Source organism: Taudactylus pleione, unplaced genomic scaffold, assembly GCF_031769625.1.
Source record: "Taudactylus pleione unplaced genomic scaffold, aTauple2 ptg000366l, whole genome shotgun sequence".
NCBI classification, from domain to species: Eukaryota; Metazoa; Chordata; class Amphibia; order Anura; family Myobatrachidae; genus Taudactylus; species Taudactylus pleione.
The window spans coordinates 6603745-6630558 of record NW_028284767.1 but is presented as its reverse complement, the minus strand read 5'-3'; the positions used below and the strand labels follow the sequence as shown (position 1 = coordinate 6630558).

The 26814-nt window shown below is 46.8% G+C and overlaps 1 protein-coding gene across 6 annotated transcripts in view; it reads right to left on the bottom strand.

Moving 5' to 3' along the window:
- LOC148508451 (uncharacterized) overlaps nucleotides 1–26814 on the bottom strand; it is a 262947-nt gene that overhangs the window by 10553 nt on the left and 225580 nt on the right. For all 6 annotated transcript variants that reach the window (XM_088444564.1, XM_088444558.1, XM_088444563.1 and 3 more), the window contains 16 exons: nucleotides 23311–23482; nucleotides 22989–23201; nucleotides 13479–13623; nucleotides 11391–11597; nucleotides 10724–10828; nucleotides 10442–10594; nucleotides 10026–10274; nucleotides 7750–7962; nucleotides 7453–7665; nucleotides 7197–7358; nucleotides 6510–6638; nucleotides 5997–6085; nucleotides 4915–5038; nucleotides 3917–4125; nucleotides 2509–2617; nucleotides 2075–2247 (listed from right to left, as the gene is read on the bottom strand). In XM_088444564.1, coding sequence (XP_088300690.1) covers nucleotides 2075–2247; nucleotides 2509–2617; nucleotides 3917–4125; nucleotides 4915–5038; nucleotides 5997–6085; nucleotides 6510–6638; nucleotides 7197–7358; nucleotides 7453–7665; nucleotides 7750–7962; nucleotides 10026–10274; nucleotides 10442–10594; nucleotides 10724–10828; nucleotides 11391–11597; nucleotides 13479–13623; nucleotides 22989–23201; nucleotides 23311–23482 — 2665 coding nt within the window. The remainder of the gene's footprint in view (nucleotides 1–2074; nucleotides 2248–2508; nucleotides 2618–3916; nucleotides 4126–4914; nucleotides 5039–5996; nucleotides 6086–6509; nucleotides 6639–7196; nucleotides 7359–7452; nucleotides 7666–7749; nucleotides 7963–10025; nucleotides 10275–10441; nucleotides 10595–10723; nucleotides 10829–11390; nucleotides 11598–13478; nucleotides 13624–22988; nucleotides 23202–23310; nucleotides 23483–26814) is intronic.

The following is a 26814-nucleotide window of genomic DNA, read 5'->3' as shown; positions in this document are numbered from 1 at the left end:
TATAAGGGGCACTGCATAGGGGGGGAGCACTACTGGGTCTGGAGCACTATATAAGGACCACTACTGGGGGCATTATATAAGGGGCACTGCATAGGGGGGGAGCACTACTGGGTCTGGAGCACTATATAAGGACCACTACTGGGGGACTTTAAAGGGGGACCACTACTGGGGCATTATATAAGGGGCACTGCATGGGGGGACCACTAGTGGGGGTCCCCCCTTTGCAGGTCTGGGGCACTATATAAGGACCACTACTGGGGGCATTATATAAGGGTACTGCATAGGGGGACCACTACTGGCTGCATCGCATAAGGGGCATTACTACAGGTGGCACTGCATAGGGGGGACTACTATAGTGGGCACTGCATATGGGGGACCATTACTGGGGCACTGCATAAGGGGCACTGCTACTGGGGACATTGCAAGAGGGGCACTACTACTGAGGTGAATAAAAAGAAAAAAAAATGTTCCTAGGGTGACGAGAAACTGTTGTATATAGGGGCCCCCACAAGTTTGTTGCCCAGAGGCCCCCACAGACCTTAATCCGGCCCTGCCGGCAATCGTGCAGATGGTCGGGGCCTTTTCCCTTTGTACCGGACCATCAAAGATTGCCGACACACACTAGATGATATAAAGAATGATGGAACGATACGATGCACTGCCGCACACACAATATCGTTTGATTCACAGTCAATCAAACGATCTTGTGTGTCGTCCGCGGGAGCGAGCAATTGTGAGTACACACTAGACAATGTAGACGGTTTGACATTCCAATACGGCAAATTGCCCCAATATAGTTCTAGTGTGTGCCCACCCTAAGGTGATACATCCTGAGATGGCATTACTCTGCAGAAAAATAGCCGAAAGTAGGTGAAGGCTGGAGAAATCTCAGATGTTTCCGGCATTAACCCTTTAATGAAATACATAATATGCAGTGATAATTCTTCTCTCTGAATTTTTGGCTTATTGCTGTGTAAATAATAGACTCCTTAGGCTGTAAGGGTGTAATTTATACACACTTCAATGTTCTACTACAAAATTGTTCCTGCAGTGACTATTCACACACCACCCAATATTTCCAAAGGGGAAAAGCCATAAAAATATGGATAGAACCCCTAGTCCGCATACCATACACAATGGAAGCCAAACTGCAGCCATTTTGTAGCAGGAAACAGCTTTTTTTACTCCTGAAAATCAGGACTGTTGGGAGGCTCATATAAAATGTAAAAGGGCTTATCTTGTGTTGATTAATGCTGTGAAAAGTCTATGACAACATTACATTTACACCAATTGTATGACTATTCATAAATCAGGAAAATAAATGTCCTGCTAAGAACTTCTATAGGGCAGAATAATTTGCATCAATAAAGCTATGTGTACATTACAGCTCTGTGTTAAGGCACCTATCCACTACACGATAGAATGAGCGATTACGACATTGTTATCGTTCATTATATTGTGCAGTGGATATTGAGCCCACAATGAATGATATATCATTCAGTGCCGGCACCCTCCCTCATCCCCGAACCTGCACAACATTACGATATGGGCAGGTTGGACAGCAGGTTCGGGTGATGAGCGACGGCGTCAATGACCAGCGGGAGCACGCATCGCTGGTCTAAGACGGCATATCACTGCACGATATTGCGGACGATTGAATGATAACGATGTCGTAAACGTTCAATTGTTCATTATGTCGTAGTGGATACACAGCATTACTGCCAGCTTTAGGAGTTTAGCTTTTTGCCTGCTGAGTACACAACAGTTACTTCACATATTTTATCATACTGATATCTACATTGTATCTTTTGATTAATAAACAGTCTGAAGTCTACAAGTTTTATTGTTCATACCAGGCATAATGCTTTACAATAACTTTAGAAAAAGGCTAGCAATGTCATGCTAACTGAAGGGAACACTAAAGTGTAGTTTTATCCATATTCTTCTCTATCCCAATCACAGGTCCAGCAGTCAACATGACAGTGACTGAAGTGGATTTATCAAGGTCAGAAATCTGCCTGCTACTAGCCCTACACAAAATAGAATTTATATAGAGAACAGTCATTGAGCTTACCTGAGCCTGCTCCTAAGTGTGGTCACCTCTCGGTTCATGGACTCTGCTGTGTCCGTCACATCTTCCAGCTCTCTCTGCAGTCGGCGACGATTTGAGTTGGCCCGTGATGCCTCTTCCTCAGTTTCCTCCAGCTGACGTTTCAGCTGCTTCATGCGGATATGGGCTTTCTCAAGCTACAAAAGAAATGACTTAGTTATTACCCCTTTCCACCATAGTAGTGCCAGATCTGTAATGTATGTTCATGAAAACCATGATATGTTGCTGCTGCTATTACTTACTATTTCATTACAACTTATTCATCTGCAAAAGCAGAATACCAATAACTGTAATATATATACTTGCTAAGCCCTGTTTTAGTATGGCAATGGTAGACTTCTAGTACTATGAGAGAAATGCAATATAATAAGTCACAATCAGAGTGGGTGAGAGTGTACCTGGTCTTTGAACTGATCCGCATTCCTTCTCTCTTCTTCCACCTGTAAGAGCACCTCCTTCAGCCTCTTTTCGGCACGTCGCACCAATTTGTTAGCCAAAACACGCTCTCTGGTGAGATGGAAATATAGATCCTTACTTGTCTATTTTCTGTGTATCACTATGATCTAGTCTGCCTCTATAGGAAACCCAGCCCAAGAGCTAAGGGCTCCAACAGAGGGGTGACTGGTGTGTTTATTGTAAAAATAATGAACATACAGTATCTGGTCCTAGTAATAAAAGCTAGCAGTGGCATCACTAGGGGGGCGCGGGCCATACTCGGTGACACCAAGCAGCGGTGATAGCATGCGTGCGTTATCCACACTGTACCTGGAGAAGTTGGGGGCTGCCCAGCAGCTTGCGAAGCGCTGTGCAAGCCCCCGGTGTGATAAGAATGGGGGCGTGATACTTGGTCGTGCCCACAAAACATCATACAACTGGAGGTGTGGCTTCGGTGTGGGGTGTCAGGGTGAGTAAGTACACTGGGTGACACCAACCCCAGTGACACCACTGAGTGGCTGCAAGAAAACAAATACCCTATTGACTTAGAACAAGGGAACATACCAGTAGTTAAGAGATTTTTTTTCATTAATCTCCCAACCTATTGATTGGAATAGCGGAGAAAAATAGACAGCCAAATAACTGTGTAATATAAATGTGAGAAACACTTTCATCTAAATGGTGACAGTACTATAAATCCCTTTGTTTATGAATGCATGACCAGCATAAGTCATTAACTCGTATTGTCTCAAGCACTGCTTACTGCTCAGAAGGAAATAGTTCTGCATCTGATACAGTAGATTAATACTCTATAGTTCTACTCATGCAATCTAGTAACTTTACTCACCTTTAACAATAAAGAAAAGAATAAACAACACCACAAATCTCTGGGAATTCATTGTCCCAACTGTTAAGACAGTTTTCAAATGAGTGCGATTGATGGTGATTTCCATCTTTTGACAAAACTGTGATTACACCAGCAATCATGGATGTCAGCAACATACGGCTGGCCCAGGATCTAGAGGGGACGTGGCCACGTTCGCTTGTTAAAACTTGGCACCCTTAGTAAAGGGGCATTCCTCCTCCTCCTCCTCCTCCTCCATGGCTGGCAGGGGTCCCGCTCGCGTAATTTTTGATGCAACCTGGGGTTTCTAAGAGCAGTGGTAACATACTGTCCCTGTCCTATACATAGCACTGATTGTAGTGATTGGGCAACTTCTGGTGATTTTTCTTTTCTCAGCAACTCTCATAAAGCTGGCGATTTAGAGGTCAATTTGAAGTGAACTGATTTGCTGATTAGTAAGTAACCTGTAAAATCAGTAATAATAGCGCTTTTTTATCATAATGTCTGCAAATTGCTTCTTCACTCACTTTGATTCTTGTTCCATTTGCTCCTCCAGCTGAGAGATTTTAGACTCTAGAGAAGCAATAGCAATCTTGTATTTTGACCTGATAGTGGAATCCATCTCATTCAGTTTCACTTTGAGCTCCTTGTTCTGCCTCTCCATTTGCTGACGGGCATTCTCGGCTTTCTGGGAGAAGCTTCTCTCACCTGCCAGTTCTGTGGTCATTGTCTCCACCTAGAGGAAACATCAAGCAGTGCAGCTGCAGAATTTAAAATCGCCTCCAATTTCTGGTGGAATACTTTAAATGGGCATATAACTCTAAGGAAACCGTATTTACATTGTTAGTCATGTTAAAAACAGCGTTAACACAAACCAACGTATAGGAACTTTCCACTAGTTGTACCATCAGTGTGGTACCGATCTGTGCAATTGTTTTTATCAGTTAAGGAATATAGATATTATTAGTATTAGTTATTTATATAGCGCATATTCTTCAGTGCGGGCTTGGAGGGAATCATACCCGAGACCTCAGTGCTGTGATGCATCTTCCTGCCAAGTGCACCACCCTGCTACCCACAAATACAAAATAGAGGACTTCTACTGTAATTATATATTTGAGTAATCTTAATTGTTGTGGTTACCAATCTAGTGTTTGATACTTTGAATACTTGTATATCAATGATTTATGATAGTTACAGAATCTCCATAAGGTCATACTTTTAAGAATACTGATTACATGTGGTCTTAGTAGTGACATTTGTCTTTTCTGCACTAAACACTGGTACGATTACAATAGCTGTTTTATACATAGGCATGTTTGATATTTGATTTAATGAGAATTACTTTTGGCACACATTTTTTGCATATTTCTATTAGATTCTCAATTGAACCCAGTCTCTCAGTACACATTGACAATGCAGATTCCACCATTGGTGACAATGTAGTGCCCAATGTAACACTGCTCTCACCACTTGGCACATACAGCCATGGTCTTCTGCTCCCTGTATAATAGTGCTGTATTACCTGCAGAGTGTATTTCCTGTATCGGTCATTAAGCAGCTCCATATTACTCTGCTCCTCGTCCAGCTCCTCCTCAAGCTGAGCAATTCTTGCCTCCAGGGCACGTTTCTCATCCAGCAGGGTAGATCTACAGTATAAGAGGGGAAATCATGAGAATAGTGACAGGACGACATCCTGCATTTACATTCACCAGCCATGTGCAAAAGCCGCATTCCATACACTAAAGTGCACCTACTTTCATTGCTACTTGGTTTACAATAGTTTGGATTATTTGGTATATGTTTAATGGCACTTCAAAATATACTTTCCCTAATTATTTGATTGCCTGTACACTTTGATATATATTAATCTCTGAGTGTGTTCTCTACAATCATGGGAACTACATCCAGGGTGATATGAGAGCTGCATAGAAACTGTACCTCATTCATATTCATGCTGCATCCAACATGGAAACAATGCAATGGTTCCACAGACCTGTATTTCCTATGCAGTCCTCCTGCCTCCCGCATATTACATATGTAGTTTCCTGAAGGGCACAGCATAATGCTTGGATCTACTACAGTATAGTTATTTCAGTGGAAGGTAACACAGCACCACCTAGTGCCCACACAAAGGATTGTTTGTATAGCGTACCACCTTCTGCAGACTGCATCATGACCCCATTTATATCAGAACTGTAATATTCGGCCCTCTGTGTCGCTGCATTGGCAGCTCACACACTTACACCTAATGGCCTATCACCTTCTTTTAAATTTACATTTCTGCTCTCTTCAAATTTCTATCTCACTTATTGCATCAGGTCCTAGACGGAAATATTTCCCCTAACCCAGTGGAAAAGTCTTCCTGCCTCTGATCTCGATTCTCCTAATATGTTGCCTAGCCCATGTGCCTGCTAATACATCTACAGTATGGGGTAATATGTCTAAGAATAGCAGTTGGGAACCAGCAGTCTTATATACTGTATATGTACCTGTTACTGCTTATCCCAACTATAAAATAGGTACAATGATAACTATCTTAGACCTGAAACAATATAAACCAAACTTTAGATCTGTAACATAGGTAACGACATCTCAGACACGTACTTGCCACTGACACCATTGGCCAATTCATCAGCCAGGTCATCTCTCTCCTGCTGCGCTTGTCTCTTAGCTCTCTCTGCAGCTGCTAAGTCCTGTGACAAAGTAACCAAACATCTGCAGATGAATCAATTGAAATAACGGTTCTTTCATCTCAATCAATACAGTTACTATTGCTAAGAGTCCTAAATTCATGCTAATCTAAGAGACATCTGTGTTAATATCACTACTGATTTCACCAATGCCCATTAAGGGTCATAAGGAAGGTACGACCAATGCCACAGCCCAGGGTTTAAGGCCGAGTCGGAGGCACGGTCGTTGCTCAGTGGCACCCTTCTCCGGCTTGTGAGGTACCTAGAACTGCACCCTGCAGAAGTACTTGGCAGCATATCCTCAGGACGTACCTGGCTGCACCCGACCCGCTCCCCCCTCTGCGTGACTCAGGATGTCACATGTGTTGGGATTGGCGCAGATATGCCCTACTACAAGCCCTGGACCCATTCCCCTGCCATGACAAACCTCTTGTAGCTGGAGAAGCTCTGCCTCCAAACTTTTCAGTCTCTTCTCATTTTCTTTAGATTGAATAAACATTTCCTCCCGAGATGACCGCGTCTCCTCCACTTCACGCCATACTTCTTTCAGCTGGAGCTGTAAGACAGGACAGGTTTACGGTTACTACTACTGTTTCAGTTGTATATTTCCATCACAAGGGATATGTAATCCCTTCAATGCTATACGCTTTACAATGTTCCCTTTCTTAAAGTCCATGTTACATTGTCTGAGGTGGAACTTTATTTCTGTGGACTTCCGTTTTTAATACACATTCTAATACATTCATTCATTCTGACAGATGAAAACCTATAAAATGATAGGTAGAAGCTATGGACAGCTTCTCTGCTCTTTTCACTAATTGATACATAAACCCCATATTTTTAATTAATCAAGTTTAGACAAAGTACTAGTCATGTGTATGAGATCGATAGCCAGAGAGTATCTGGGGTTTAATGGTAACAAAAAATATGTCCTTAAGGTTGAGGTGCCAAACCTTTATTCAGTATAGAGAGATATTAGCACCAAGCGTCATCACTCTAGAAATGTTGCTGCTGGCTTGTCAGCAGAAAGGTTACTTTACAGCCTTCGAAAAGGGAAATGTTTCTAATTATGCAAAAATAAAATCTTCATAAAAACATATATATTTCATATTACCTGTAGTTTTTTCAGCTGCTTAACTGCTTCTTCACGGCCCTTGTTAGCAGAATCAATGTGGCTTTCCATGCCCTGAAGGTCCATTTCCAGTTTTTTCTTGCCAGCAATAAATTGAGCCTTTTGCTTCCGTTCTTCATCCAGCTCCAGCTCTAGATCCCGCACCTAGAACACGTATGGTTGTAGATTTCAGGAGTTTATTCCCTGAATTTCAGCATAAATGATGAAATACACACAACACACTTCTAATTTATTTTACCTGTTTGATCAGCAGTTTCTTCTTGTCATCAATAGAGTCATCACGGTTTTGGAGATCCCGGTCAAACTGAGCTTTCATGGCCTGCATATTGACCTCCAGGCGGAGCTTCCCATCTTCAATGGCCTGAAGCTCATCTTCCAGTTCTTCTATCTGAGTCTTCATGTCCTGGACTTGTTGCTCCAAGGCTCTCTTTCCCCTCTCCAGCTCATGAACCTACAATTGCATAGTAACATTGTTACTAGTCACCAAGTCTTGTCACAATACTTTTTTGGAGCCATAATTTAACAGAGTTCTTACATTTTTGCCAACATCATCCTTGGAGCTGACCAGGTCATCCATCTCTGCCCGCAGTAACTTGTTATGTCTATCCAGTTCATCCTTTAGATCGATGGCTTCGTCCAGGGCTCGGCTAAGTGACAGAGCCTTTGTTTCCTTCTCCCGGGCCTCGGCCTCGGCTCTATCCCGCTCATCGGCATAGCGTGCAGATATGTTCTTCTCTTCTGCCAGCATCTGGGGAAAGGACACACCAACGGTAGTAAAATAATTTAGAATGAGGAATCATATTAATAGGGTAATACACAAAATACGTCATTAGTGCATTTATTAGCATGATTGCTCTTCCCACTGCAAAGAACATAGTATAGATTATGTAGCATAAAACTGTCCACTGCAGTATTGCAATTTTATAATGACGTGCCCATTATTGGAAAACAGATTTCCGCCACATTGGTATGTTATAGCCGATAATGTAGCTCTTGTAAAGGACCAATATCATCAATACGCCAAGAAACATATGGGAAATTTACACATGTACTTTTCCTTTATGTTAGTGATGTAAGATAACATTTAACATTTATTCCAGTTTTGTAAAGATTACTAAATCATCCCCATGCCGAAAGCAGTGCTTTGGTGAATTTGTCCCAACTCCATCCATTGCTAGCTAATACGCTCTGCCATCTAAAAACCCATCACTGGTAATCCTGACATGGGTCTATAAGGCATTCATGTAAACTTCTGTGAATTAAATGGTGAAGCCTGGTTCTAGAGTCTGATGGGAGAGGACTAAATTTATCTGCCATTGTGAAAAGCAGCTAATCCATCACTGATGTTTGAGCTGCAGTTGTATGATGTTTAGTGGTCAGAAAGCTGTCAAAATTCTCTATTAACTGATGTTGTTTAATGTAAAGGTACCAAATATTCACTTTTAAAGTAGGGATGTGCAGGCTCGGATAGGTTCGAGTTTGCACGCATCATTCCTGGACAAAGTCCAGGAAAGATGATGTTCGTCCATGCAAGATGACGTTTTGCCTCTTTCTGAGTTCCGTTTTTTTGGAGGGAAAAATCCGAACTCAACGTGCAAACTCGAACCTATCCGAGCCTGCACATCCCTATTTTAAAGGATCACAAAGCTGTATAAATGACATCTACAATCTAATAGCAGATGTGACACTTTTCTCTTAATTGTTAAAACATCAACTATTTCAGAATTTGTCACAGCTGCATAGTTACAAGGCATATTGAACTATAGCCCTCCTCCCAACAACTAGTGTCACGCATTGGCACTTTGTCCTCCTTGATGTAGAGACTGCAAAAGGTCATGCTGTAGTATCCTGCTGGCAGCAAGCACTGGTAAACACTTGTGATTTTATTAATATCGGTTAACTGTCAACAGTTTTTATAGGGATGTAGTTACCTTGTTGACAGTCCGAATGTCGGACAAGAAGGAGGGGGACAGCAGTATGTGGAGCGCGACATGCTGGCATGCTAGTACTGCGCTGTAAAGCATTGTCGTCATATCAGCTTTACAAACTTAAACATGATACTTTACAGTCATGTTTAAAGCTGTAATACCAGCATGCCGACATTGTGAGTTCCATATTCCGCTGTCCTCCTTCAGCTTGCCGACATCCTTGGATCAATGGTGGAACTTGTGAGTGGTGGGCCAGGTGCAGTGGGTGACGGGGGTACAAGCTCACAGTCCTGCGCTGTACGTTGAACGGGGGGCGGTACCTTGTGCTTTGCTCAGTTTAGCACTCGCTCAGGCAGGCTCTGGCAGCGCCAATTACACCAGCCATGAGCTGCCTCTAATTCACAGGCAGCTGTCTGTAAATTAGAGGCAGTATGAGAATCAGAGGCCGTACGCTGCAGTGATCATTGGTGCTGATAGACGGTAGGTCTCTCCAATGGGTCTAGCTTAGGTGGCAGACTAATGCGGGGGCACACACACAAAAGGTCAGCCCACCTCCCTAAGGTAAGGGCAGGTGCGCAGAGAGTGGGAGTAGCAGGTATTAATTACCCAGGCCAGGACTTGTTGGAGGGGCCTGGTCCGCCGCCGCCACCCCACCTTCCTACCTTGTGAATGGCCGCAGCCTCCTGCCCTCAGCACTGGACCAGTCATCCAACAGTGGTCAAAATGGTCAGGCGGCAGGCCAGGGGATAACTCATTGCTGGTCTGAGCAGCAGTGAATCTTTTAGTCCTCAGGAGCCCCGGTACAGTGCATCTGCTGCACCACTGGTAGTTCCACACCTGCTGTGGATAAACCATACCAAACAACTTTCTCTACTGGGTTTACCTGATCAAATTTCTTCTGTTTCTTTTCCAGGTTTGAAACAATCTGTCGCTGATTATCTAGATCGACCATGAGGTCATCCAGTTCCTGCTGCAAGCGGTTTTTAGTCTTTTCCAGCTTGTCGCTGACTTGATGCTTCTCGTCAAAACGTTGGTGCATGAGCTCTAACTCCTTTGCCAACTTCTTTTTGGTTTCTTCCAGCCCATCCACTGCACCTCCGTGTTCCTCCATTTTCTTCTTAGACTCAAGGAGCTGAGATGATAAAATAAAACTCGGGTGGTGAACAAACACTAATTACGTCGGCATCAAAGCAAATTGGCGTTTACGGTCAGTAGCAAGTCTTTAATTAAACTACAATGTTATTTACATATTGTAATTAACACTAGGAATAAGCTTTGCTGATCCTACAGAACACACACCTGTTGTTGCAGAACCTGAATTTGACGGTTGAGTTGACTTTTGGCTGATTCATCCTCATCTAAGTTCTCCATCAGGTTACTCTTCTCCTCTTCCAACTGTCTGACTCTAGAACTCAAGTTTAACTTTTGTCTGGTTTCCTCTTGCAATAGCTCCTGCAATATTATTTACAACAAGACGGTTATAACAATTTAGATGAAACAATATCCTGATATGATACATAGAAAGTATACAGACATAAGAAAGGAAGTAGTGAACCGGGACGATAAGAAAGATGGACATACCTGGGTATCCTGCAGCTGTGACTGCACTGTAGACAGGTCTTTGGTTAGCTTAATAGATCTGCTTTCGGTGGATCCCAGCGCACCAGACATGCTATCCATTTCAGCCTGTGAAAACACAAATCACAATTATAGACATTAAATATCTAAACTGGAGGGTACGATCGTAAACTATACTTATATGCAGTGTCGGACTGGAGCATGAGGGGCCCACCGGGATAATCAGTGGTAAGGCCCCATGCTTAAGGGGAGTGGTCATCCACCAGAGGGGGTGTGGCCTGCCACCACAGACAGTTGGCTAACCATTAGGCAAATCTTGGTGTAGATTCTATAGAAGTGAACCAAGCCCCCTTGTTAATCAGGAGGTCCTGCTCCATCAGGTAACTGACTGTCTAATAGTGTAACAATTTATAATTTGGGGTCTGAAACCTGACACCTAGAGGAGGGGATGGGCCCACTGGCGGGGGCCCAACGGGGATTTCCCCTGTACCCCTGTGGGCCAGTCCAACCCTGCTTATATGTACACAAGGAATAATAACTAATAAAAGATGATTGGACATAAAGCTGCTTTAGTGTGATCACATGTGAGTTGTATTACTACAAATCTCATAGACAAGTCAGATCACAGCCTATCATAGACATTGGTCGTCTAATATAACATGCCAGGTACCTGTAATTTGTGAAACTTTTCTGCCAGTTCACCCTTCGCTTTTTCGCTCTCAGAGACGCGGATCTGGAGCTCAGACACTTGTCCCTCTATTTTTTTCCTCTTCTGTTCGGATTCTTGTTTAGCTGAATGAAGGTTTTTGACTTCCTTTATTAGATCGGTGTTCTCACTCTCTAGGGTCTGCTTTACCTTCTCCAGGTTCACCTTGAACTAATAAGACACAGAATACACATACATTAGTTACACACTGCCGGAATCTAATACAAATAGTAAACGGTGTATACAATATATTTTATGGGCATCTGACATCCTACATCGCTGAAAGAATAGGTTTCTGGAATGATAATGTTTTTCACCACTTAGTAAGTTTATAGTCTGCTGGTATAACATGTGGAGCCCAGTGTAATAGCCCGATGCAATTCCGGGGAGAAATGTACTAGATTTAAAGCGACTATTAGGTTAAAGGAAAAACCAGGCTGGTTTTGCCTTTAAACAAAATGGCGCTTTAAATCTAGTGACATTCTTGGCGGAATAGCAACAGCTCCCGCAAATCATGGACTATGACATCTGGCCTGTGATGTTCAAATATAAGAATAAACAGTAGGTAAAATGACTGATAAACAAACGAGCAACATCACGACAAGCATACTTCTGAGCTACAAAGGACACCAAATCTGTCAACCATAATACTGGTCCCATCCCTTTGCTGAAAAGGACTTGTTAAACAACTGTCCAAAAGTGGGATATGTCTCTATCTTGTGCAACTATGGAATGGGACAGGGGGCAATGCACCGAAGCTGGATGCCACATAGATGGATTGTCTTGCCTGTAATGGGCATGTTTCATACCGGTTATTGGATCCATAAATGGGAGTACAACCATTTTCCTTTATGCATGTTATTATTTACCATGTGAGCCCTTTGATCCAATTCTAAAGCAGGAATGATAATGGTACTATCAGCGATCCAGACGGAGTGTAATGTATGTATATATATATATATATATATATATATATATAGTCCTTTCTCGCGTATTAATAGTCAGGAAAAGGGAGGCTATATGTCAAGCTGTCAAGCGCTACACCTTAAAGAAGCATGTATATCAGATGCTATGCAATGAAGTCTGAATAATGTCACTGATGATATGTAGTGGTGTTGTATATTGTTTAAGAGCCAAGAGTGTTAAGATCACCACCTAATGGTTAAACTGTTAAACATATGTATTAATAATTATCACAGGCACACATATGGTTATTGGAGTAATACAGTCTTTACTTATACTAATCATAAAACATGCATGAATGCGCAAGTTAGGTAATAATGATGGCAACCCTATATGGCAGCTGCGTGCATCACATTCAGGAACAAGTGGAGATTTGTAGTGTTGGTAGAGCGATGAGTGCTCTATTTTGTCAATCTCTAAGTCCACTGCGTCCGTGATCCTATATGTTAACAGTGATTGTTCCTGTAGAGATCACGGCGTCCCGTGATCTCTATGGGGAGGGGTGATAGTGATGAACAATAGTCCAGTATAAATAAGTCTTTGGTTTCTATATTGCTTGCGTTGCCCGGGGTGTCTTCAGGCTGGAGAGGGGACAAGTGTGCGTGTGACCGGAGTCTCTCCGGACCGTGCTGTCCACACCGTGGATCAGATCGGCGGTGCGCTTCTGATTGCTGGAATGTATATTTTGTGGCATTCAGGGTAAGATTGAACAGTGTGATTTATATTAATGCTTCTTGAATTAGCTGCCTCTTAAAACTTATTTTTCACAGTAGAAATTACCACAAGTCCAGACAAGAAGTCTTTGTGGAACATTTTTTTTTCACATTACAGGGTGCGATGTGTAGACATGTGGAAAAGATTTTTTGAATTTTTATTTAAAGCTTCATAAAAATGATATGCATACATGCATATCATAGAATAGATATATTATTTTCTTTTTTAGTAGCAATGTTGCCTGAAAAGCTGGTTAATGTGAAATACCCTTAAAAAACAAATTGAAAACCTCACTAAACAATGTGACAATTGGTTTACCCAAACATGTTCTCTTTACTAGGAAAAATGGTTCATTTTTCTAGATGTCCCACATACCCGACGTGACTGTTCCAGCTGTTCCGAGAGATCCTCCAGGGTCTGTGTATGGCGTTGCCGTATCTCAATGATTTGAGACTCATGGACTTTTGACTCATCCTCAATTGTCTTCTTCAGATCAGTCACTTCCAGTTCACGTTTTGTCCTGAATTAGGGGCACAGTATAAAATGCATATTAGTAGGACCAAACAAGTCCTGCAATACCTCTGTTTATGAAATGCTGTTTTATGTAGGCATCTTATGGGGAAAACCACATGAGTAAACCTTTATCTGATCAAAGTGGATTCTATTTTAATCAAATGGTGATTTAGGGGGAAAAATATGAGATATGGTAAGAACTTACCCTTGTTATCTCTATTTCTACGAAGTCCATAGGGTTCCACAGGATACCTTGGGGTATAGGTGTGACGTCAGTCGCTGGGCACCATAGAGTTAAGCTTTTCAGCCTCCCAGGATGCACTAGGGTCCCCCTCCTATACCCCGCCCCCAAGCCAAGGCACCTCAGTTAGTTATCAAGCCATAGGCCGGAGGAGGAGAAGGAAGAGAGAGAAAAAAGATCTGGACACATACAAGAATCACATTCTCACCACAGGGAGACGGAAAACCGGTGACCAGAGCAAAGCCCATCTGCAGCACAGGTGCGACAGGGCGGGAGTCCTGTGGAACCCTATGGACTTCGTAGAAATAGAGATAACAAGGGTAAGTTCTTACCATATCTCATATTTTCTACTTCAGGGTCCATAGGGTATCCACAGGATACCTTGGGGATGTCCCAAAGCAGTATCCTTTAAGGGTGGGGACGCTCCTGTGCAGAAAGGAGAATCCGCCGCCCGAAGGAAGCATCCTGAGAGGCGAAGGTGTCAAACCTGTAATACCTCACGAAGGTATGGACAGAGGACCACGTAGCAGCCTTGCAGATCTGAACTGCCGAGGCACCACGTCGAGCTGCCCACGAAGGACCCACAGACCTAGTGGAATGAGCCTTCAGAGAAGGAGGGACCGGTAGGCCTTCATGAAGATAAGCTTCAGAAATAGCCATACGGATCCAGGCTGCCAAAGTTTGCTTTGAAGCAGGCCAACCCTTTTTACGGAAGCCATAGAGGACAAACAAAGCGTCCGACTTCCTAAATGAAGAAGTGCGGTCAACATAAGTCCTTAAGGCCCGCACAACATCCAAAGAGGCCTCACCCAAGGAAAGACCCGGTGAGTTAAAGGCCGGAACAACTATTTCCTCGTTAACATGAAACTGGGAAACAACTTTGGGAAGAAACTCGGGCCGAGTGCGGAGCACTGCCCTGTTCCCATGAAAAACCAAGAAAGGGGGTCTACAAGAAAGAGCCCCTAACTCAGAAACACGTCTGGCCGAAGCAATGGCCAGAAGGAAAACAGTCTTAGCTGTTAGCCATTTAAGATCCACTGAGCCCAGTGGTTCAAACGGCGGTCCTTGGAGAGCCCTCAGGACCACAGCCGAATCCCAAGGCGCCACAGGTGGAACAAAGGGCGGCTGGATGCGAAGAACACCCTGCATAAAGGTGCGCACATCCGGGATTGTAGCAATCCTACGGTGAAACCAGACAGATAGGGCCGAAACCTGTACCTTCAAAGAAGCAAGGCGAAGCCCATGATCTAGTCCCGCTTGCAGGAAGGCGAGAATCCGAGACAGACGAAACTCCCGCGGTGCATAACCTCTCGGTCGACACCACTGGAAGAACGTATGCCACACGCGATGGTATATCCTCGCGGAAGACGGTTTCCGAGCTCGTAACATGGTACGCACCACAGAGCTGGAAAACCCCCGGGACCTCAGCATGGCCGTCTCAACAGCCACGCCGTCAAAGACAGCCGAGTCAGGTCCGGGTGAAGGCAAGGACCCTGAGACAGAAGGTCCGGTCGTAGCGGCAACCGCAGAGGACTGTCCACGGACAGACCCCGCAGGTCTGAGAACCAGTGCCGTCTGGGCCACGCGGGAGCTATCAACAGGAGCGTCCCTCCTTCCTGTTTGAATTTCCGGATTACCCGTGGAAGAAGGGAGACCGGAGGGAACAGGTATGCGAACCGGAACGTCCACCGGACGGACAGAGCATCCACCAGAGACGCCCCTTCGTCTCTTGTGCGAGACCCGTACACCGGCAACTTGTTGTTGTGCCGGGACGCCATGAGGTCGATTTCTGGAAGACCCCACCTGTCCACCAGTAGTTGAAAAACGTCCGGGTGCAGGGACCATTCCCCCGGATGAACGTCCTGGCGACTTAGAAAGTCTGCCTCCCAATTTAGCACTCCCGGGATGAAGACCGCTGATATGGCCGGAAGATTGCGCTCCGCCCAAACCAGGATCCGAGAGACCTCTACGAGAGCCGCCCGACTGCGAGTTCCTCCTTGCCTGTTTATGTAGGCCACGGTGGTAGCGTTGTCTGACTGGACCTGCACCGGGCGACCCTGGAGAAACCGCTGTGCCTGCTGGAGAGCATTGAAGACCGCACGGAGTTCCAAGATATTTATTGGAAGCTCCGCTTCTGTCGGCGTCCACCTGCCCTGGAACAAGTGTGGACACGAAACTGCTCCCCAGCCCCGAAGACTGGCGTCCGTTGTCAACAGGACCCAATTTGGAACCCAGAACGGACATCCCTTGTTGAGGTGGGTCGTCTGTAACCACCACGCAAGGGACAGGCGAACCTCCGGGGTGAGCACAATCGTCTGGGACTTCAGAGACTGAGGCAGCCCGTTCCACTTGGACAGGATCAGGTGCTGCAGAGGTCTGGAGTGAAACTGGGCGTATTCCACCATGTCGAACACCGACACCATGGAGCCCAGTAACCTCATCGCCGAGTGTAAGGACACCCGGCGGCTGTGCAGGCAACTGCGCACCCTTGACTGTAAAGCAGAGATCTTGCCCTCCGTCACGAAGATCCTTTGCTGTCCCGAGTCCAATAAGGCTCCAAGATGCAGAATCCTCCGAGACGGGATTAGAGTGGACTTCTGCCAGTTGATTAGCCAGCCGTGCCGTTGCAGCAGTGCAATGGTCAGGTCCAAGTGGCGTAACATTAGCTCTGGAGATCCTGCCACCAATAACAGGTCGTCCAAATACGGCAACATGCGGACTCCCTGCAGCCGCAGAGAAGCTGCCATGACCGCCATCACCTTGGTGAAAACATGTGGTGCTGTTGCCAGGCCAAAAGGTAACGCCCGAAACTGGAAGTGGTCGCTGCGGATTGCAAACCTGAGGAACTGTTGATGGCGCAAAAGAATAGGGACATGCAGGTAAGCGTCCTGTATGTCCAATGACACCAAGTAGTCCCCAGGTTCCAGCGCCAGAATGATGGACCGTAGGGTCTCCATCCGAAACTTCGGGACCCGCAAAGACTTGTTGAGTGCTTTGAGGTTGAGAATCGGACGATATGACCCATTGGGTTTCTGTACCAAAAATAGATTTGAATAGAAACCCTGGCCCCTCTGGGAGAATGGAACAGGCACTATAACTCCAGCCTGGAGCATAGTGTGCAATACCTTCCGCAGCTCCGTAGCCTTGTTCCGGTCTGATGGTAGACCCGTGGTGAAGAAGCGAGCCGGGGGTCTGTGCCGGAAGGAGAGGGCGTATCCGTGGGAAACCACCTCCAGAAACCAAGTGTCTGTCGTAGTGGTCGACCAACACTGGGCGAACTGTAGCAGGCGGCCTCCCACCCTGGGATCCCCCAAAGGGAGGCCCGGACCGTCAGGCCGCAGGCTTGTCATCTGGCTTGGGGGCCGGACGTCTGGTACTCCATGCCTGCTTCCGGGGCTTGACCGATTTCTTAGGGCCAGCCTGTCGAGGAAACGACTGTGGTTTGGGCCTGCCCTGGGCCCTAGATGACCGAAAGGACGATGGTCCCGAACCAGAAGGAGCAGCGGCCGACGGGAGACAAGCCGATTTGGCTGCCGCCAGCGTGGCCACAATCTTATCCAGATCCGGACCGAAGAGAACTTCTCCGGTAAACGGCAACGCTTCCAGACCTTTCTTGGAATCTGCGTCCGCCTTCCAGGATCGCAGCCACAAGGTGCGACGAGCAGCTACCGCTGCTGAAGAAATTCTAGACACCAGAGTACTAATGTCTAGAGCCGCCTCGTTGATGTAGGTGGCCGAATCACGGAGATTGCCAATCAACTCCGCCTGTTCGGCCGGACAGTCGGATTCAAAAGAAGCCTCTTATGAATCCGCCCAGCGCTCCATCGCTCTGGCAACCCAGCAAATGGCCATAGCCGGCCGTGCTGCCCCCCCTGCAAGGGAATAAGCGGACTTCAGGCAGATTTCTACCTTGCGGTCCGTAGCATCCTTAAGGGAGGACATGGATGGCATCGGCAATGTGGCACTACGGACAAGACGGGTCACGTGAGAATCCACCTGTGGAGGGGATTCCCACTTAGCAAAATAATTATCCGCGAACGGATAAGCCACCGCCAGGCGTCTCTGCGGCTGGTATCTTTTGCCAGGTTGTTTCCACGCCTCCTCTAAATGGTCCACCAACTGACCCGAAAGAGGAAAGACTGTGGCATCGCCCTTCACATATTTGAAAAAGACATACTTAGATTTAGCCGCTGGGGGAACTTCGTCCTCAATCACCAAGGCTGTGCGGACCGCCCGAATAAGTCCAGGAATATATACTTTGGACTTAGCATCAGCGTCCTTAGTATGGAGAGGTTCCTGATCGTAAGGATCCAGAATCTCCCCATCATCAGACGTCCCTTCGTCATCCTCATAAGGAGCGGACAGAGACGCCACCGGCCTTTTATGAGGCCGCATCACAGACTCCCCTTGCAACACATCCGACAAGTGCTGTACAGAACTCGTCAGGGAGTTAACCCACGCTGGCTCCTGAGAACCCGGGAGTGGGGAAATAGGGAGACTGTGGGGTACCAACAATTGTCGTGGGAACCCCTACATGGGTGACGACACCACAGACTGCTGGGACAAACCCATCGGAGTAAACGCGGGCTGCGGAGCTAACTGGCCCACTAAAGCTGTTAACGCCTGAGCGAAACAAGCCCAGGGCGGCTCCTGTACCGGTGCTGTAACCGTAATAGGCCGCGCCATGGACAAACACTGCCGGCAAAGGCCCTCCGCGCTACCCTCCCCCTCCGCTAACGGTACTTTGCACGTGGTACACTGTAGCCGGAGGGGAAAATCACTTTCAGACATGATGGCACCACGTATGTGACCTCTCTCACCAATTAAGTATTAAATAGGCGAGAGACCACCCTGCAGCACCGCACCACAAGGGCTTTAGCAGAAAGAACAGGGACAGTAATAAAGCTGACAGTTTAGAGAAGAAAAGTTACAGGCAGCGCTAGCACAGTCACATACAATGCAGAGAAATATCAATTCCTGCACTAACAGCGCTGATCACTCAACTACACAGACACAGGGCCTGGTAGGACACAGCGCTGCATACACAGACCTGAGCCACAGCGGAGGAGAGGTATGCGGGGGGACCCAGACCACGATGCTTCCGTCCAGCGCTTCCAGCAGCGTTCACCATGCGTTCTGGAGAAGATGGCCGCCGAGGAGCAGAGAGGAGGCTGGCCTGGGGGAGGAGCGCTGCCACAGGACCAGTCGGCAGCATGCAGAGAGGGCTGTGTGCAGCGGGGGAGGCGCCGGCTGTGAGACAGGGAAGGCGCGCTCCCCTGGCATGCATTTAACCCCTGGGACGCCGCAGCGCTACCGCTCTGCTGCGGTCCGCTGTCCCAGGGGGTAGTGGAAAGCGCAGGTTGGTCGCCTGGCTCCACGCTGCAGCCAGTCCCCAGGGAGCCCCCTGCCTGGGGACTTAGGACCATGTGACCAGCGGGGACCCACCGCGGGACCCCGCTGCTTACCTTTGTCCCCCTTGGATCCGGCCATGGTCCGGAACATCTGGGGTCACCGCTAGCTGTGACCCCAGATGCTCACCAGCATCCCCGGATCGGTACCGGCGTTCTGGTACCGGCGGGGGTGTAGGGAAGACAGCATGGACGTCAGGACTGACTGTCCATGCTGTACATCCAGATGTGCAGCCACAGCTGCACTGAAGAAAGCTTCAGGGGCTCTTCTAGCCCTCCACTCCGACAGGTGCACCCGACGCCGGCCGGGCACCAAACTAAACTGAGGTGCCTTGGCTCGGGGGCGGGGTATAGGAGGGGGACCCTAGTGCATCCTGGGAGGCTGAAAAGCTTAACTCTATGGTGCCCAGCGACTGACGTCACACCTATACCCCAAGGTATCCTGTGGATACCCTATGGACCCTGAAGTAGAAAATATTAAGCTGCGGTTTAGTATAAGGTTTGCAAACCGCCATACATCACATGCCGTTAACAGAGCCAAACCGCCAAATATAATATCCATTGGGTAGGAGGCTGAAAACTCAAAGCTTATACTATTATACTATTTTGGTCAAAATGACAAAAAGAAGTCAGATTTTTTTAGACAAGGTTCTGACAGGCACATTGGCATGCGGACTGAGCTATCTGGCCTGTCAGTACAGGAGTACAAAAATAAAGTAGGCTTTTATTAGGGATAAAACTTTGACTGGGGGCAATAATAATGTATTTACTAGGCAGATAACATTAATTATTTAAAAAAAATTGTGTAACATTCATTTCAATTGCTCCGAATGGCCTGTGCATGCCCACCTGCAACTCATACTGTTACATTGATTTACTTACTGGATTTCTATTAGGCAAGTTCCATGCATCTTGCCAAGGTAATAATTATTTGTGTTACTCTTGGATATGACATAGACACAGTTCTCTGCACTGGATAAAACTATATCTAAATAATAGATCTTTGAGTTATGCAAGGGCAATGGAAATAAACAATACTGTCTATAAGATAAAACATTTTCTTGAAAAGCACAGAAGGAAATCAGAAATATAAAACAATATATTCAGCAAAAATTGCAAGAGGGTATGTACAAGCCAATATGTTAAAGGGGAGATGTAACAAGCTTTGGAGAGGGATAAAATGGAGAAGATGCCTAAAGCAACCAATCAGTTAATGTCTTTTATCTAGCACAGTCTATGAAATTACGGTTAGAAGCTGATTGGATGCTATGGGCAACGTGGCCATGGCTTATCTCCCCCCCCCCCATCTTCTCACAGTAGGTGTTCCCCAAGGTTCTGTTCTTGGACCACTCCTTTTCTCCCTCTATACATCCTCCCTAGGTGAACTCATCAGCTCTTTTGACCTCCATTATCATCTCTATGCTGATGACACTCAGATCAGATCCTCCCCTGACATCTCTCCCTCTCTCCTCACTCGTATCTCCAACTGTCTTTCTGCTATATCTTCCTGGATGTCACAGCAATTTCTTAAACTTAATATGTCTAAGACTGAGATGATCATCTTCCCACCCTCCCACATAACCTCACCTCCCACTATTTCTTTATCAATTGATGGCACAACTATCTCCTCTAGCCCCAAAGTGCGCTGTTTTGGAGTTATCCTGGACTCCTCCCTCTCCTTCAAACCACATATCCAGAACCTCTCACAGTCCTGTCGTTTCCATCTTAAAAATATTTCCAGGATCAGACCCTCTCTCACCCAGGATGCTACTAAGACCCTATTACACTCACTAGTCATCTCCAGATTGGATTACTGTAACCTTTTCCTATCTGGCCTCCTAAACTCCCATCTCTCTCCTCTCCAGTCTGTCCTCAATGCTGCCGCTCGACTAATCTTTCTCTCCAAACGCTCTACATCTACCTCCCCTCTCTTACAAGCCCTCCACTGGCTCCCCTTCTCCTTTAGAACCAAATTCAAGGTTCTCACACTCGCTGACAAAGCCCTCACACACTCCTCTCCCATTTACATCTCTGACCTCATCTCCGTTCACTCTCCTGCCTGCCCTCTTCGTTATTACTTCCTCCCACTCCCGTCTCCAAGATTTTGCCCGTGCTGCTCCCCACCTTTGGAACTCTCTCCCTCTCCCTATCAGACTCTCCACCTCTCTACAATCCTTCAAATGGGCTCTCAAGACCCACTACTTCATCAATACTTTCCAGCTCTCATCCTAACTTGCTACTACATGCTCCCTCCTCCTTGTCCTCCCCATCTGTATCATGCCCGTCTGTCTGCCCCTCCCCTTGAGAATGTAAGCTCTTGCGAGCACGGCCCTCCACCCTCTTGTGCTTCTCTTTACTTTATTTTCATCTACTTCTTACTCACCACTAGGACACCTAACACTTGGTGCTTATGCTCTGTTGCTTAATTGGGTGTTATGGCCACCAATGTATCAATGTATATTATCCATGTCCTTGTCCTTCAAAGTATTGTATTTTACTGTAAGTCACTTTTTGGGTTATCTACCTTGTAAGGCGCTGCGGAACACTTGTGGCGCCATATAAATAAACGATAATAATAATAATAAAGTCTCTATTTTCTCTCTCAAAGGTTTGATACATCTCCCACTAAGTCATTTGAAGGTGCAAAAATTGAATTATGGACCTCAGCACATATGTTCTCGATGGCACGATCTATTAGGCCAATGATTTCCAACCAGGACACACATGTGTCATGGTACCAGGCTGGATGTGTTTATACATAATTGTACGTTACAAGTGAAAACTTGTAAATGAGTTGAATCCATGCATTATAACTGTAAATAAGTCAGGAATATTTTAACATTATTATGTCATGGAAATATAGTTGCCTCAGCTGGTCAGCCACAATGCAATATAGGTTTGAAACCATTTAGTTAACAAGAGACTTTAATATGACTCGTATATCTTAGAATAAAAGATACAATAATATAATTCCTTTAGAGTAGATCTTAAGTCTACATTATCGTAAATGCGCTGTCTGTAAAAGATTTAGCCCTAGTTACTAACATTTATAGCCAGCGGCAGTTCCTACCTGTAACCTCCGAGAGAACTGCTGCCCTCTGCCTGTCTGTGCATGGCTATCCCGCACTTGCACACAAATCGACAAGCAGGCTTATAGGGAGTGCATTGGCTGCAGCCCCCAGAAGTCAGACTGGGCTGCCGTCATAGCAGGGGATTGGCTTCCCATTGGAAGCGTTCTCTGCTAATTGCAGTCCGGACTGGCAGTCCCAGGGGGAGAGAACACCTCCCCTCCTGGGACTGCCTGTCTGGCTGTGATTAAAGGGGTTCGCTTCCAATGGGAAGCCACTGCTAGTCAGTCCTTGGGGGTGGTGGATTTTACTGGGGTGGCTGCAGTCCTGCAGTCCCTAGGTAAAATCCGCCACTGGTAGTAGACAAAGAAACTATGTCAAAAAGCTGCAGTAGTATGTTCATCATTTACACCACTGCAGATTATAACATTTACATAACATTTTCATCTACCCATAAATCTGTAAATACTGATCATTTGATGCCAGTATACTTAATTCTCATATTGAGGGACACATAGAACTGAAGTTGATAAATGGAGGTTTGGCTTTAGAGCGATTATCTGGCTTGGATAACTTGGTGTAACAATAATGTCATAGACCATTATAGTAGGTAAAGTATACTGACTACATATTTGGTCATTCTCTTCTTTCTCACCTAAGCTCTTGCTGTGTGGCAGTAGAATCTAGAGTGTCTTCTAGCTCAGTTTTCAGTGCCTCCAGCTCCTCCCCCAGGTCGCGGCGCTGCTTTTCTGCTTTCGCTCGCGCAGCCTTTTCAGATTCCAAGTCTTCTTGTAATTCAGACATATGAGACTGTAATTCACGAAGCTGTTTGAGCAGATTATTTTTTTGGCTTGCTTCTTCTTCAACTCTGTGTAGATAAAGTGAGCAACACGTAAAAACCAACCCATGGGAAACAAGAAACGTAAGCCGATATCAAGAATACAATAAAAATATACAAATGATCCTGTGAAAGTTACCTAGCGAGAGCAGCCTGCAGCTCTGCTTCTTTACGGGCCAGTTGTTGTTTTAGTTCCTCAATCTGCTGCTGAAGCTCTAGGAGCTGATCTTGTAAATCAGAGGTCTCTCCATCCAGTTTCCTCTTCACCTTTTCCATCTCTTGTCTTCCCTTTTCTTCTTTCTTTAGACGATCTGAAACATTCATCAAAATGCGCTCACATCATTATAACTAGAAAGTGTTTGCACACAGTGGCTGCAGCTTACAGAACTAATTACTCAAACAGTCCTATCTGATTCCATAGACAAGAGTAGGAGCATTCTATTCCGATCAATGGAGCTGGACTACATGGACTGTGTCCTTCTGCTGTATAAGAGGAATTATATTTTGACCAAATGCACAGGATATTAAATCTTCATATCCCCCAAAAAAAGAGAACACCTAGTATATAAATTCCAGTGAGTCACAATAAGGGGGGGGGGCTACTACCAACAGATAACACATAACTAGCATTAGGAGAAAATATGAGATATGGTAAGAACTTACCCTTGTTATCTCTATTTCTACGAAGTCCATAGGGTTCCACAGGATACCTTGGGGTATAGGTGTGACGTCAGTCGCAGGGCACCAAAGAGTTAAGCTTTCAGCCTCCCAGGATGCACTAGGTCCCCCTCCTATACCCCGCCCCCGGGCCAAGGCACCTCAGTTAGTTACCAAGCCATAGGCCGGAGGAGGAGAAGGAAGAGAGAGAACAAAGATCTGGACACATACAAGAATCACATTCTCACCAGAGGGAGACGGAAAACCGGTGACCAGAGCAAAGCCCATCTGCAGCACAGGTGCGACAGGGCGGGAGTCCTGTGGAACCCTATGGACTTCGTAGAAATAGAGATAACAAGGGTAAGTTCTTACCATATCTCATATTTTCTACTTCAGGGTCCATAGGGTATCCACAGGATACCTTGGGGATGTCCCAAAGCAGTATCCTTTAAGGGTGGGGACGCTCCTGTGCAGAAAGGAGAATACGCCGCCCGAAGGAAGCATCCTGAGAGGCGAAGGTGTCAAACCTGTAATACCTCACGAAGGTATGGACAGAAGACCACGTAGCAGCCTTGCAGATCTGAACTGCCGAGGCACCATGTCGAGCTGCCCACGAAGGACCCACAGACCTAGTGGAATGAGCCTTCAGAGAAGGAGGGACCGGTAGGCCTTCATGAAGATAAGCTTCAGAAATAGCCATACGGATCCAGGCTGCCAAAGTTTGCTTTGAAGCAGGCCAACCCTTTTTACGGAAGCCATAGAGGACAAACAAAGCGTCCGACTTCCTAAACGAAGAAGTGCGGTCAACATAAGTCCTTAAGGCCCGCACAACATCTAAAGAGGCCTCACCCAGGGAAAGACCCGGTGAGTTAAAGGCCGGAACAACTATTTCCTCGTTAACATGAAACTGGGAAACAACTTTGGGAAGAAACTCGGGCCGAGTGCGGAGCACTGCCCTGTTCCCATAAAAAACCAAGAAAGGGGGTCTACAAGAAAGAGCCCCTAACTCAGAAACACGTCTGGCCGAAGCAATGGCCAGAAGGAAAACAGTCTTAGCTGTTAGCCATTTAAGATCCACTGAGCCCAGTGGTTCAACCGGCGGTCCTTGGAGAGCCCTCAGGACCACAGCCAAATCCCAAGGCGCCACAGGTGGAACAAAGGGCGGCTGAATGCGGAGAACACCCTGCATAAAGGTGCGCCCATCCGGGATTGTAGCAATCCTACGGTGAAACCAGACAGATAGGGCCGAAACCTGTACCTTCAAAGAAGCAAGGCGAAGCCCATGATCTAGTCCCGCTTGCAGGAAGGCGAGAATCCGAGACAGACGAAACTCCCGCGGTGCATAACCTCTCGGTTGACACCACTGGAAGAACGTATGCCACACGCGATGGTATATCCTCGCGGAAGACGGTTTCCGAGCTCGTAACATGGTACGCACCACAGAGCTGGAAAACCCCCGGGACCTCAGCATGGCCGTCTCAACAGCCACGCCGTCAAAGACAGCCGAGTCAGGTCCGGGTGAAGGCAAGGACCCTGAGACAGAAGGTCCGGTCGTAGCGGCAACCGCAGAGGACTGTCCACGGACAGACCCTGAAGGTCTGAGAACCAGTGCCGTCTGGACCACGCGGGAGCTATCAACAGGAGCGTCCCTCCTTCCTGTTTGAATTTCCGGATTACCCGTGGAAGAAGGGAGACCGGAGGGAACAGGTATGCGAACCGGAACGTCCACCGGACGGACAGAGCATCCACCAGAGACGCCCCTTCGTCTCTTGTGCGAGACCCGTACACCGGCAACTTGTTGTTGTGCCGGGACGCCATGAGGTCGATTTCTGGAAGACCCCACCTGTCCACCAGTAGTTGAAAAACGTCCGGGTGCAGGGACCATTCCCCCGGATGAACGTCCTGGCGACTTAGAAAGTCTGCCTCCCAATTTAGCACTCCCGGGATGAAGACCGCTGATATGGCCGGAAGATTGCGCTCCGCCCAAACCAGGATCCGAGAGACCTCTACGAGAGCCGCCCGACTGCGAGTTCCTCCTTGCCTGTTTATGTAGGCCACGGTGGTAGCGTTGTTCGACTGGACCTGCACCGGGCGACCCTGGAGAAACCGCTGTGCCTGCTGGAGAGCATTGAAGACCGCACGGAGTTCCAAGATATTTATTGGAAGCTCCGCTTCTGTCGGCGTCCACCTGCCCTGGAACAAGTGTGGACCCGAAACTGCTCCCCAGCCCCGAAGACTGGCGTCCGTTGTCAACAGGACCCAATTTGGAACCCAGAACGGACGTCCCTTGTTGAGGTGGGTCGTCTGTAACCACCACGCAAGGGAAAGGCGAACCTCCTGGGTGAGCACAATCGTCTGGGACTTCAGAAACTGAGGCAGCCCGTTCCACTTGGACAGGATCAGGTGCTGCAGAGGTCTGGAGTGAAACTGGGCGTATTCCACCATGTCGAACACCGACACCATGGAGCCCAGTAACCTCATCGCCGAGTGTAAGGACACCCGGCGGCTGTGCAGGCAACTGCGCACCCTTGACTGTAAAGCAGAGATCTTGTCCTCCGGCACGAAGATCCTTTGCTGTCCCGAGTCCAATAAGGCTCCAAGATGCAGAATCCTCCGAGACGGGATTAGAGTGGACTTCTGCCAGTTGATTAGCCAGCTGTGCCGTTGCAGCAGTGCAATGGTCAGGTCCAAGTGGCGTAACAGGAGCTCTGGAGATCCTGCCACCAATAACAGGTCGTCCAAATACGGCAACATGCGGACTCCCTGCAGCCGCAGAGAAGCCGCCATGACCGCCATCACCTTGGTGAAAACACGTGGTGCTGTTGCCAGGCCAAAAGGTAACGCCCGAAACTGGAAGTGGTCGCTGCGGATTGCAAACCTGAGGAACTGTTGATGGCGCAAAAGAATAGGGACATGCAGGTAAGCGTCCTGTATGTCCAATGACACCAAGTAGTCCCCAGGTTCCAGCGCCAGAATGATGGACCGT